This window comes from Xiphophorus maculatus, chromosome 17 (genome assembly GCF_002775205.1).
Source record: "Xiphophorus maculatus strain JP 163 A chromosome 17, X_maculatus-5.0-male, whole genome shotgun sequence".
Lineage (NCBI taxonomy): Eukaryota > Metazoa > Chordata > Actinopteri > Cyprinodontiformes > Poeciliidae > Xiphophorus > Xiphophorus maculatus.
In genome coordinates this window covers 3,831,050-3,845,834 of record NC_036459.1, presented here as the reverse complement: position 1 = coordinate 3,845,834, position 14,785 = coordinate 3,831,050, and the positions used below count along the sequence as shown (strand labels likewise).

General features: G+C 39.4%; 1 protein-coding gene across 2 annotated transcripts in view; it reads left to right on the top strand.

Moving 5' to 3' along the window:
• The first annotated feature begins 206 nt into the window (after positions 1-206).
• The window catches only part of LOC102227535 (semaphorin-3ab-like), a 41,261-nt gene continuing 26,682 nt past the window's right edge, over positions 207-14,785 (top strand). For both annotated transcript variants that reach the window (XM_023350267.1, XM_005805900.2), the window contains exon 1: positions 207-781. In XM_023350267.1, the coding sequence (XP_023206035.1) occupies positions 676-781 (106 nt within the window). In that variant the 5' untranslated portion in view covers positions 207-675. The remainder of the gene's footprint in view (positions 782-14,785) is intronic.

Sequence of the window (14,785 nt, the reverse complement as noted above, 5' to 3'; positions counted from 1 at the left end):
GGGGGGAAAAAAATGACAAAGAGCAAAGGAAACGAGTGCGGAAAAGTCAAGACTATAAATCTTAACCATTCCACTTCCTCTCTATGACACTGCCTTCATCACTGCTCTCAAGTAATACCCCACCTCCTCTTTCCTCCTGCTCTCCCTCCCTCTCTCTCAGCTGCTCTGCCTTCCCTCCCCTCCCTCGCTGTGGATGGTGTAGCTCTCTCGCAGTCTGGTGGAGCTGCACACAAGGATTAGAGGGTTGTTGTGAGTGTCTGCTCAAAGAGTGGGAGCCAGTGGACAGAAACAGATAAAAAAAAATCTCCAGCAAGAGGATAGCCTTGTTACACTGGATAAGTGCTCTGATTTTATTTTACTCTGCCTTTACTTCTCATCACAGTCGAGCTGAGGGGTCTTCACCTGGGGGAGGACAGATAAGCCAGTCAACTATACAGCTTGGATTTTCACACGGGGAGCCATGTGAGCTGTACTCCCCTCTGCTGACTTCACGCAACAGAACTGCCCCAACAGTCTGCACTCCAAACCCAGGAGCACAACTAGGATTCGCCCACCCCCTCTCTCCCTGGAACCTCTACTTTCAGCGCTTGCATACCTCAGTGGAGGACACCTTTCTTGGGGTCGGGCTCTGAGTGGCCCCCTGGTCTGGAGGCCAGACAGCAGCACTCCAGCACCATGGATTACCTGCTTCGGACTGTAGTGCTGCTGTGCTTCACGTTGCAGCCGGGAAGAGGAGCTGATCCCAAGCACAACGTTCCCAGACTAAAGCTGTCATTCAAGGGTAAGCCCATTCCTTGTGTTTTCTGACTCCAGGTTATATGCGGATTGCTTGTGTATTTTGCTTTTAAACCAGATCTGTTTTTCTTGCCCATGGGTGCTCTTTAGTGCTGTTCTTTTCATCTATTCTTTGGCATGCTGAGTATCCCTTTTCTTCCTTTATCAGAGTAAGTCTATTTCTGTTTCTGTGTTTGTCTCTTGGTCAGCGCACAAGACCTACCTCTCTCCAAAACCTTCCGTATTCTTTCCTCCAATTTCCTTGCTGCTTCCCTTTCACTTACTCTGACTGTCTTCCAAGAATTTGCAATTCTCCTTACAAATGGGGAGATTGTTTCCATATGCTGTGGAAGCACTCCTGCCTGAAGTTAAATGTATATATTGGCTGTGTCATTTCTCCTTTTGTGCTGTCCTCTTCTGCTAGTACTGCACAGCCCTGTTAAGTGCAATGAACAGGCAGCAGAGCCTTAGTTTTTGTGACTTCTGTCCCAAAATCTCCCCCCAAAAAAGAGCTGGTGGGATCTTGCTGGTCATGACATAGTGTGTCCTCTTTGATGCATCTCCTTACCGTATCTCGAAATCAACAGTTGATGACTTTGAATGCAATTAAATGTAACTTTTGTCACCTATTTGCACATTTAGGGAGAGTAAGAATTTATCATGCACGTGGACATTTTTGACGTATCTAGCAAACATGTTATTCTCTCTCCTGTGTTATTTTGAGGGGAGACTGCGGAGCGCCGGTTCTTCCTCTCCTTATCCTCCCTCTTTCTCTTTTCCCCATCTCGTCTCCTCTCTCACACCCTACACTAAATCAGGCTCCATGTAATAGCAGACAACTTGGACTGAAATAACTGGCAACATTTTTGCCATTTTTTGGGGGTGAATTTTTAGGAAAGTGCACTGCTCCAAGTGTGGTCTTGTGACTCTCCGTTACACCCTCTGAAAATTTAGCTGATTTGCAGTCGAAAGCATGAGTGTGTGGTTGAAAGTCCTTTCATTCACATGATTGTCACCAAAATCTTAGTTGTGTTTTTGTTTTTTTGGGGACAATCTCAGTGTTTTTCTTTTCTGAGGGAGAATCAGATGTTGGCTTTAAGCATGGTTTGAAAATAATGTCTGTCACCAATTCATCTCTATGTTTAGACAAGACATTTAGCTCAACTTATGTTTAGAGGCCTGCTATATAACATGCTTTATTCTTTAGATGGAGGGCAAGTTGTAATTTTGAGGGCAGTATAGTTTTCTTTATTATCCTTTCAGTTTCCAAATGGATATGATTCCACATGCCCTTGGGCTAAAATAAAAAATGTCAATGACTTCAGTATTTGTTCTGTTAAGTTTCCTTCACAAGTCGTTATCCAAGGCTTTAAACTGTGATGACATGGGAAGATCGACTGTTGGATTTACCTGCTTCGTGTCAAACATCTCCTGGGCTCTATCACATCACTTCACACAAAGCCAAGCTTTTAGGGATGATGGGAAAATATCAGCCCTTCTGCATGCAGGCATCTGTTTAAAGAATGTAAATCTAGTCTTTTGTGATCCTCTATGACGTTCAGTCTGACAAGTGAACATGCTGCTGACAAAAGTGCGAGACAAGAGACGTGTCGCTGAGCATCAAAGTGCGGATTGACAGACTGTACAAGTGATGGATGTGCATTGTCAAATTGAGAAAGCAGGTCTGCTTCTCGTCTTGTGAGATATACAATGCTGTAATAAAACAACAACAAAAAAACATGCATTTTGCTTTAAAAGTCATGCTGTTTGTGCTAATGTTCTTGTTAGATCTTGGTGTTAGCACTCAACACTCTCTCTTGTGATTTCCTCCCCCTGGACTGAAAGAGGTGTCTCAGCTTGTGTGCAACAAATGTGTCAGGTCTTGCATGTCCTTCTATATTCAGACACCTGGTTCTTGTGCGTATGCATGAGCTCACGATTTCTGATCTTTTATTGGGCTGTTGAATTCTCTGTTGAGCTCGTGATTATAGTCAGCTGTTGGCTCGCAAGAATGCATTGTGTGCCACTTTCTTCGTGCTGCCCGCTCACCGGCGATTCATGTGTTTCGTCTCTACAGGTGTTTGATGGCTCTCTGGATGTCCATCAGAGAAGAATTGTCTGTTAACACCAATAATGTGGAAGACGTTGAGGGTATAAGCACTCATTTTTATTGAAAGACAAGCTGTCAGACGTACAGCAGATGAAGCAAAAGGAAGGGAGACTAGACTGGTTGTTAAGTGAAGTGTCAGTCATCACCTCTGCGCTGTGTGAAGCCAGACTAGAAATTAAGTCAAATAAACAAAAGGGAGGAATTCTCATGTGAAGGACAGTCAAACAAGCAATTCTCCAGAGAAGGATGATCACACTTTGACTCCCAGGATAGTCTCATTAGCTATGCAAGTGTATGATTAGGGGTACTCGGATATACACAGAGCATGTAAGCAGAGTCCCATGAAATCAGCCTCAAATGAGAGCTGATGACAAGCCCCCAAGGGACTCGATAGTCACACACAAGTGAATTCTTATCATCTAGGAAAGGACAGGCAAACGACTGCAGAGAGAGCAGTTTGTGGCGAAGAACGATTGAGAAATGGAGACAGGTAGATAAAATGACCTCTCTCGGGACACTCTGGTAGAGCAAGTGGAGAGTAAATGATTTCCCAGTGGGGTCAGTTAGACATTCAGCGAAAAGGTTGCCATTTCACGGGGGACACTGCGATGATCACAGCAGTTAATGATTTTCTCTTCTCCTTGAGACTGCAGTAATGCTTACTTCCTCACCTTGACTAATATAATAAGGAAGGCATGGGGGTGAAAGTAAATGCTAGGAAGATGTTTCATTTCACCACAGATCAACTTGTTTGGATTGCTGATTAAAACGATTACACTTTGAGGGAAGGAGAGGAGCTGACTTCAGGTTACTGTTTTACCATAAGAATTACAGGAGACAGTGATACACTTTTGTAAATTAAGATCCCTGAATTGTAATCTTGCACACTGTAGGCAGCCATCAGGAGTAACACTGACCCCTAAAGGTCAGCCGAGGCACAGGCATGCCAACAGTGGAAGTGGACATGGCATAAACTTTGTAACTTTGGACCTTTTTAGCAAATGAAAAAGAAGGCAAGACTTAAAAATATTTGGATGTTAGGGTTAGGTGACCCTACCACACGACCTCTTCATACCATTCTCCTCATCAATCAAAGCAAGAATAAGAAAGACAGAAAAAAACTGTGAAAGGGATTAGACATCCGCAGTTGGCTTGTAAATACACTTGGTGTGGAACTGCTCTCAGGGGTGTCTGGTCTAAGCCCCATAATAAGCCTGTATATGTCTAGGAGTGACTGAATTCCAGTAAGATAAGTGCAGTTTGTATGTTTGTGGGTGTTTGCATGTGTGTTGGTTTATCTGTTCTCATTTTTACCCCCTGTTTTTTCTCTGATGTGTGAATTACCATGTGTGTATCACATTTATAGAGTCTCTCATCTGTATCTGTCCGTTCTACTGGCTGTGGCTGACAGAGCGGATGTAGTTAATTACAAGGTGTACTCCCAACGCGCCAACCTTGGAGATGCCTGCCTCCGTCTCCCTCCTTTTCTCTCGTTCTCATAGTTCTTTCCTTCCCTCTCCTGTGGCTAAGTCGTCTCTGAAGGAACCACAACACCACAAACCCTAAGTGCAATCTTTAAGAAGTCTGTGTGTGGGGGCATTTTTTTTTTTTTAAACTCGTCTCCTTTTTCTGTCTCTTTGATTGCAGGTCAGTTAATACATATCTTTTCTTTGGTTGCTAGTCTTTTCAACTGTATTTTGACAGACACTCACACACACGCACGCACTTACTAAACCTTCATCTTTGCTCCCATGCAGCCACATTTCAGTGGCACAGCCAATGTTTTCCAGTAGCCTCCATTTCAATATGCCCCCACGTTAAACTTGAATGTAATTCATCTCCATGCACTCACTCACAAACCTGACCACAGAGTTTGCTAAGCTCCCACCAATCTGGTCCACAAGTTGAAAGACAGTATGATGAATCTATAAGCATACACATTTGTGCTGACTCTTGTTGCCCCACAGATAATTGTGCAATGACACAGCTCAACTTGCAAAAACAAAAGCCATTTATCCAGCCATCAAGAAATAAGATAAATAATTTTTTATTTTAATTTTAAATATATATATATATATATTTGGAACAAAACATTAAGCAAATTGGCAGTACTTTAATTTGTGGAAATGTCTTTTTGATGTCTCTGTGGTAGGCATGGTTACTAGGGATATAAAAGGTGTTACTTAAAAACTGCCTAAATGTTATGCGATACCATTTTGCTGGATTGTACGTCTTTTCATGAATCAAAGAGCTGAAATGACTGAACTATTCTCTGTCTGCATGGAGAATTACAGCAATGGCCCTGTGCACCACCGGTCAGCTGGCAGAAAGAAAGCTAATATGTTTTTCCAGTGCTTACAAGAAAGCCAAAATCAGCTGTTTGGAAATATTTCCTGTCATCAAAAAACACATATATAAAATCTTGAACTGGAAAATAAAGCTTAAATGATTATTTTAAATGATGATGACACAAGCAGCAGCTCTGTGGTGTAGCTGTCCCTGGAGGATGGCAACTGAAGCAGACAGCCGAGCTAATACCAGCTTCTTCTATTAAGAGCAGAACAGCAAAGAGGTATATTATTTTGTGCAGTAAAGCCCTGAGTATACTCCTCCATTATATTTTTCACATTGATATTAACTTAAATTAAATTGAAAGGTATTCTAAACATTAGTTCAGTGCTTGGGTAAAGAAAAGAGCTGTAGTTCCGGTTTTCTTTGACACAGTTTATTCGTTCCACACGGTCATTCTCTTCTTTGTTTCTTATTTGAAGGTTGATGGAAACAGGCAAATGGAAATAGATGTGGGAAGAAGACATTAAAAGAACCTCATTATTGCTATGTTCTTAGCTAAAAAAAAAAACTAAACAAAAAAAAAAGCAAAAGTCAGGAAAATAAAATAGACCTTGTTTTTAAATTCCAGAGATGCAGTCTACGCAGATAGACCAGAGTATTTGAAGTATTTAAAACAATCCATTAACTTTGATGGGAAGAGTGTTGCAAGTAAGGCAAAAATGTTTTGGAAAGCATATAGATAGGTGTGGGAAGGAACTATGTTTAAGAGAAAACTACTTCTAAATTTAACTGATTTTTATTCGGTGAATTCACTATGTATCAGAATAAAAATGAATAAATAACGTAAACAAATGTTTAGAAGTGTAAAAAAAACAACTTGTCAGTAAACTTAGCTCGTATAACTTATGTTTTAAATAAAGCCTTAAGGTGTAGTGCTGTCGATTTTTCTTGTAAATGTTTGTCTAGAATCTCTACTCAACCTTACCATATCTTGAAAATCTCGTACTGGCTCGTTCCTCATCTTTGGTTTTCTCCCAAGATTGTTGGTTGGAATGTGGCATATCTCCTGTAAAGAAAATACATTCATACACATACAGAACTTATCAAAAAATATGATCAGAACTCAAAAAGCCACAACAGGAGAGATCACCAGCATCGTTTGTGTTTATTTACCAATTAGTGTCTGGGTGTTGCATAAAGACTTTTTGGTCTCTGTGTACTTAAGAAATGCACAGGCATGCACACCAGAAAAATATCCTGTGTCTTTGCATCTGTGTTTGGGACGCAGGCTTGAGTTACAGCCTTGTGCAGATTGCAGTAATGTGGGTATGAATGGGTCCCACCACCTGCTAAGTCTTGTCAGTCAGATGGAGAAAGGGTGCACCGTTCAATCTGAGCAGAGTCCTGTTACAAAAAAGAGGGACATCTTTACAGAAAGACGCACAGAATGAGTGACAAAGGGAAAGGATTAGCAGGCAAACAGACACGGTAAACAAGTCAAAGGAAAATGTAAGGCTTTGTTGATTGGAATAGGTGTATGTTAGAGCATTGTGCATTATCATTAAAGCCAAAAACTATTAAAGAATAAGTTCTCTATTTTTTATTTATTTATTTTTTACATTTTGCTCTTTATTGGTTTTTCTTTCCCTCAACTACTTTTTCCCAAAAGAAACCTCAAAAATTAACAAATTACAGATTACGGTTTAGACGTAGTAATTTTTCAGTGCAAAGACATTAATAAAATTCATTTAATACTTACGCAAAAAAAGGGTAACACGTTATCCTCAGATACTGTAAAGAGCTGGGATCTTTGGTTTTGTCCTCAGATTTATTAGAGTTCGTCTTTCGCTTCAGTGTGTTCGATGTCACACTTTGCCGGGGTTACATTCAGATCTCTAGCCTCGCCTCATTAATTTGTAATAAAATGGCAGAGCTGACATTCAGCTACACCGTGCGGCTGACAGGCTGCACTAACAGGCTCAGGCTCCAGACACAGCCATGATAACCACAGCCTGGTTCCTCTCAAAGTCCATCCATCAAACTGCATGGTGATAGCACTATCTTCCCTTTTTCTGCAGGAGTGACATTGTGATAGACACAACCCATTTTTAACAGTTTATTCTACTCCATCAGGCTCACATTGGTGGCTTTATTTACATACCAAAGAGAAATGTGCATGTGTGTGTTTTCCCAGTCAGCCTGGTTATCCTGTGAGCATTTGAGCACTGTGTGTTAGTGGGATCCCTACAGCTGGGAACCAGGCCCCAAGCAGTCTGTGGTCAAAGCGCTGGTCTCTGCGGTCCAGCCGTCCAATGACTACAGGAGATACACGCTAATGAAATGGTTCCACATTTTACTGCTTTTGTTGTGCGAGTGTTTTTCATGTGAGCTCATGTTTCTGGCTTAGCCTGCTGTCATTATCCCTGATTTTAGGTTTCTGTTGCCTTTATCTCTCACTCTGCTACACTTTTACTGCTTTGCTTATCCCGTCAAATCCTCTAGTGAAATGTGTTTTTCCTATCCTGTCTCCCTCCTCTCGGTCCCTCTCTCGTTTTCTGAAGGGGAAACAGGCATTTCTTGCCATCACGAAAATAAGTTCAGAGTTGAGGATGAGAAACTTTGAGTGTAAAATTTAAAATAATTTTAGGCTATTCAAATGGATGTGAAAATAGGAAATATTTGGATAATGATAAAGATTGTTGTGTGCAATTTTTTTTCATGATTCTTTTATATACAAGCGGGAGTTGTTGAAATGAATCTAGTAGGGATTATTCCATTTTCCTGCAGCATAAATGTTGCCTTCACCAATACTACAGTTGGCGTCTCTAGTAATATATACTGTCATTAAAATCAGACACATATCCAGTGTCTTATTAGGATTGTCTGTATAAATATGAAGCTAAAGACTAAATATATCAAATTTGAGTCAACATTTTTTTTTAGGAAGAAATAGTAATTCCAGTCACATATACGCAGGACCTTCTTAGGTTATCCGTGGAGTCGAAGAAACTATATACTGCTGGAAAATAAAAAGAAGTCCAACAGCTGTTAAATATTTAATGGACAAATATGTAGCCGTTTAAATTTTGTCTGCCTGTCATAAATCATAGAGCACCAAGCATTTCTGATTGTTCTGTGTTTGTACAAGTGATGCATTTTAAAGATAATAAATTCAAACAGCTACCATGTTATTAAAATAATATCACAAACAAATTACAATCTTAAGTAGTGATGTAATAATGCAAAAATTCTATCATACATATTGTGTCTATTTGTTATGGTTGTCAGTATTCACGGGGGATTTATTATTTTTTCAAAAGGTACAAAAAAATGGATGTAATAAAATTATTTACAGTACCTAAAATAAGACCAAGTGCATAAATATAATTATCAGTATGGTTGTTAGTACTAGTATTATTATGTATATTATTATTGATCTTAGTATTTTATAATTGTCTCTTTATTAAAAGTAGTTACAGACTAATTGCATTCTGCAGACCATAGTGCACCCAGCAATCAGACAGCTGTGTTTTGACCACCCAAGGTGAGACTCGTCAATCATCTTTGTCTTTTTTTAAACAGTCTTTAAAGTATGTTTTTCAAAGTTCAGCTCACAGCATTTATACTTTAAACTCTTATTGTGAAGGTCAGCAAGAATTTCTATGTCAAAATTTGCTGCATTTATGCTTTGAACAATGAAGACACTTGTCAAAAGTTCAACTTTGCAGAAAAGTTTATTTTCTTAGCAGCAGTTGCAGTTACTGATGTTGCGTCCTTCATTGCGCAGTTATAAAGTCAAGAATACAGCTACTTTGAACATTTACTGCCCTTTGGTGGTGGAAAGACTCCTGCTTTACTTTTACAGCCCTCTGGTGAAATCATTGTTGCTGCGTTTCACGGACAATCAAAAAGTGGTGTGTGTACTGGCCAAATATGCTTTTAATGTTAATAAAAAAAAACAATAATAAAAACTAAATACATTAATATTTTTTTTATATTCCAGTCATTAAAATTAGTAGCAACTTTATCCCCTCTACATAAAACCCAGGCGCGAGTTGCTAAATTTTGCACATGAGGGAAATCGGAGAGGAAAAATAAGACTGAAGCCTCTGCAACGGCATAGAAAAACAATCCCTAGAATGTCTATTACAAATGTCATCAATAAACTCTAGTCACAGTTGGTTTATAGTTGGTGTTGTATTTGGTTATGGATCTGTTAGCTCGTGAAAAATAAACTGCGGATTGGTTTTAAATGCCAAAATTGTAGCAAAAATGAAGCCGACACTGAATTCATTCATTCTCACATTTTTTTTTTCTAATCTGAAAATTCACAATAGAGCTGCTCTTTGCCTCAGAGTTCATGGTAAAAAGGCATGCTGAAAGAGAACCTGTTTCCTGTCAAAGTCTGTCACTCAAAATACACCTGAATGAGGTCTCTGGTAGGTCGGGTTGTGTTATTATACAGATGGTCGCCAGGGAAACCACCCCACACCTGCTACTGTGTTTTAAAAAGACAAAAGTGAAGTGGTGAACTTTTTCTGGCATGTGTGGGTGTCCTTGAGCTTAAGATATTATTTTAACACTTTCTTTAGCAAAGCTTAAAGCAAATTTCTTCGGGCGGCTGTCTGTTTTTTTGGGGGTTTTTGCGTGTGTGTGTGTGTGTTTTGTTTTCAATTTCCAACACCTGTGTTTTTTGGCTGCCATGGGAGCAGCAAATTGTGCTCCTTACTGCATATTAAAAAAGAAAAAATGTTAGACACTGACATTTTTGGAGTTGTAAATTTTATCTTTATTTAATCATCATTGTGTAGTCGTAGGCTTTTGCAAAGAAATTATTTCTTGAAAATTCCTCTCCTTTTTAGAGAATTTGCTGCACAATTGATGGACGAAACAACTCCTGAAAAGAGCTGCAATGCTCTAATGGAATACCGTCTATTTGCTGGATCTCAGTCAAGTGTTTTTTACTGTGGGGCTTTTGTGGTTCCCGTCACTCAAATGCACATTTGCGCAGCCGCGTGAGCCGACATTCAGATAAACATAATTTAATGCCCCGTCTCCTTTCTTTCATGGAGTTTCATTATTCCGCCGTTGCGTGGCATGTAGGCGTCTAAAAATGCCTGCCTGCTTGCTGAATGGGGGAGTGAATGGCACTCCATAGACAATTGCACTTGAATTTTGAATGTAGTTTTTTGTTTTTTTTTTCATTTCCAAAGCTTTGTGATACATGATGCACATTATTTTCTGTACTGAAATATGATAGAGACACAAATGAAGCCTAGGCGCAAATTCAAACTGGAAGACTCTTTAGCCCCACCTGCATCATCCAGTCGGCGCGTCCCGCTCATCACCGCCGACCTATCAACGCAGGACCAAGCCACGTCACGTCCAATCACCGACCAAGGCCCAGTTGATAAGGACCTCCATCCATGGCATCTTCCGCTTTCCAGCTGCGCTCAACCCTCCTCCACCCCTTCTCCACCTCCACTCTTCAGGCTCCCATCCTTCACCGACCCCCACCACCAGTGTCGGGTCCCGGGGGATGACATTCCTAACCTACATCGGGAATGCTCATCCGAGCTGATCGCAATTCACAGCTCAATGTCCTCAGCCGGGGCCCGAGCGCCAAAGAACTTTAAATTCATGCATGTCAATAAACCTGTTTAATCGCTGTTTTTTCCGTCTGAGTCTCTCCAGATTGAAATGCTAATTTATGTCAATGACTTACTTGTACTTGCCAGTTTCAAGCTGTACTTCTCTATATATTTTTTTTCTTTGTGCATGAATTAAATAAGAATTGAAAGTGCTTTTGGTGCTTTTAGTGAAAACCCCTTACATTGGCAAAATGCTCCTTTAGTTTTTTGAGACAAGATCAAGATTTTTTTGGTTTTGCAGAAAAAGAAGAAAGGAACAACTTGATCTAAAGCCATTAACCAAAACCTTTTACTATATTTTTAGATCTGAGTTCACGGCAGTTTTTTTTTTCTTTTTGTATTTTCAGGTGTTGAGATCCTATCAAACTTTTACATTTTACCATTTTATTTTTCATAAATTTTAAGTATGGTTCCAGCGAAATTTATTAGTGGCATCTATGGAAAAAAGTTTGCCATAAAATTAAAATGTATATTTTATCAAGCACTTCTCAAGCAAGTAATTTGATTTCATTTAGAAAGAAAAAAAAAGCATTTATTTGTGAAAATTTCTCACACACATTAATTCTCCAGCACAAGGACAGAACAAATATTTTTTTAAAACAATTGACAACCAATGCCTTATCATAATTATTGCCTTTTAGAATAGAAATTAAACTTCTGAGTAAAATATCATGTTCCAATTATTCCAGTACTGGTATAAACACAATTGTTGTAGCATTTTGCAGAAGTGATCTGTTTTGAAGGAGTCTATTATTATTTCTGCTGGTCTGGTGTAACGTTCACTGATTTATAAGGCTAGAGTTCTTGCAGTATGTTAATTTTGACTAGACAGTTTTATTGTATGCTCAAGATGGACTCCAGATTTATTCACAATTACATAACATGACAGCTGTGTGTCTGTCGGGAGGTCCAAGTGGATTTCGCACTTCTGGACACAGGGAATTCACCTAATCTGTGTGTGGAATCCACCTGTGCGTAATTTGAACTGAGTAGATATGAAACATATTCACGACGGCCTCGAAGGATTGTTGGAGAATTTTAAGCTCTTTTCCAATAGAGACAGGGAAGCCCGCTTAGTGTTGATTCAGGCGATCCTGAAAGAAAATCTGCATGTCAACGTTGAGAAGTAAACCAACTGAGAAGCTGTAGCAAGACTTCAAAATTACTCTCCAATCTGACTTCAGCTGTTGTTCGAAGAACAATTTTCAAGACTTTTTCTGTCAACAGTACCTGAACACAAATGCACTCCATGGTTTTTAGATTATTTACTCTAGATTTTCTAAACAATGTATTCTTTTTAAACGTCATGTAATGAAATACTTTGCATTGGTTTGTCACCTAAAACCTTATTAAAATGCATAGAATATTGTGTTTGCAGCAAGACACAGTGTGAAGGTTGACGGTATGAATAGTTTTCCAGGTACTAAACATGAGCTTTGTATGTAAATAAGGATTTGTGACCAAGTTTCCATTGTGTCTTTAAGTAAAGTTAATTCACAAGCTTAATTAAATCACAAAATTTCAGCGATTTCATATAATGCAGGTGTGGCGTCCTTTTGCATATGTTTGAGTGAATGTAAAAAGTATGTTAGTGCATCTGTGTGGCGGTGTTCACCTTGACGAGTGTAGCTTCAGGTTCCACATGTAAACAGTGGAATTTGTTATTGAACACGAGCAGATGGCGCATTTGTGTAAAAGAAAAGAGAGCAAAATGAATACTGAATGGAGAAAGATTGCATGTGTCCGGCTGAATTGTGTTCAGTGAATGTGTACAGAAAATTTTTTGTGTTAGTATCTGTGTGCACTATATGGGTTGTATGAGCCTGCTGTGTGAGGCAAGGGGGCCACATTCATCAGCGTGTGTGTGTGTGTTCGGGGGTCCCAGGTTAGGGACTGTGTTCTACATGCTGCTGTTAAACTAGCTTGTGCTGCGTAAGTAAAAATTCAGAGTAGATTAGAATTGACTGAACATATCTGTTTTCAAGTAGAACCTGTGTGATATATGTATTCAAGTTGCGGTGTAGGTCTAAGAGTTGGGTTTGCATTTTTAAAAATAACACAGTGCATTTATGATAAATCTCCTTTTCCTTTGTGTGCCAGAGTTTATGTTCTCTGTGAATATGCATGTTCTCCGCTCTGTTGCTATATTTTGTATGAGCTCTGCTGTTCCCCGTCTCTTGTGCTCCCATTTCCAAACGAGCGTGTCTGTGTTTAGGTTGGAGGTCCTTAGGTGCTTACGCCCCAGTTCTCTCAGAATTTTTTCCCAAACCACAGCAGATCTCAGCCCAGATAAAGCCCTTTCTGTGTTTTCGTGTGCACAGGCCACCTTGTCTTTGTCAAAGATCACCACATGTCGAGAGATGTATGTCTATCTTTTTTTTTTCTTTCTACCTCGGCTCATTTAGAGGAAACCTTTCGTGACAGAGTTCATGTTGGATTAGCTCCTGGATTCAGCTTGTTTTCACATCACACGGGTCATCACATACAGACTTTGCATGACAACTTTTTTTTTCTTTTCCCAATGATTTACCTCAACTCTCAGCTGCATATTCAAACTTATCTTGTTTCTCCTTTGCCATCCCAAAATCTTTCAGATGTAATTAATTATTCTTTGTCCACATCGAGTTTTTCTTTTGCCATGTCCATTTCACTTTTTCTTTGCTGAAACATAAGAAGACTTCTTGCCACTCTGACTGAAAATTAAATTTCCATATTTCCCTCTTGAACTAACATTGATACATTGATCAGAATTTTGTTCCCTCTGAAATAAAGTTTGGCTCTCTCTTCAAGACCTATATAAACATATAAACAGTAATGGGGATATCTTTGTTTTTTATAGTATGGTATATTATATTAGCTATTAATATTGTTAAACCTAGCAACATTACTAAAACAACAGAATCCATGTTTGTGCCCAAGAGCACATATACCGTTAGTTTAATCCTAAGATTTCCAAAGGGCTGCCAACACTCCCAAGTCCAGCATGTTCAATGGCAGATGGAGGTTAATTTCTCAAAATCAGAATACAAAGCAAATTTGCTGTACTGCATTCTGCTTACCTATTGTCTGATTTAAATCTAACGCTCTCTAAGTCTGAATGAACCTGAAGGCTTGTCTCAATATAACACAGAAAATAAGCTTCTTGTATCCTTGTGCTTCTTTTTGACTTCATATCTAAACACATCATCAGTTTCTCCACATTTCTGTAGATTTGGGTTGTTTGCTTAGAAGCAGATTTGAATCAAAGTTCTTCTATCTATGCATTTTCTAAATAATCCCAATCTGGTAGAATTGAAGTGGTGACAGTTATGGTAGTCATGTATTTGCGAATGGCAGGATATTGAAATATAGTAATGATCTCTCCACCCTGAAGCCCACACACATTCCCTTCTCTGGCACTCTACAAATGTTCACGCAAACTCTTGACCACAGACCACCACTCATACCTACCCACACCCACCCTCTCCGCTTCCTTCAAACCCAAATTCAACTGACGTAGATATGGTGCAACCATCTTTATTAGGTGACAACCACGCCCCTCTTGCAGCCCCTTGCCACCCGCCTGTTGCTCTTTCAAAGCGGATAGAAATACCGCGTCCTTCATCTATCTCCCTTTCCATCAGTTCCTTCTTTCATGTGGACAGATGTCCAAGATCTTACACGTGGTGACTGGCTGCAGATGGCTTCTATAACGTCCCATCAAGCTGCGTTTTGTAGGAAGAGATGACTGGACTGTTCTCTTATGTGTATTTATTTGGTTGTGCTTGTTTTGATGTCATGAATCAATGTCTTTGGTGTCTAATCTTAATGCTGATGGTGATGCTTGATGTATTATTTTTCTACATGTTGTGTATTCAGTAAAACATTAGTAATTGCTTTATCTTTTTTTTGTTGTTGCAAAATTTAGTTTTAGACTGCCTTGCCAGTTTCAGAACAAGCTAACATTTTGCACTTTATT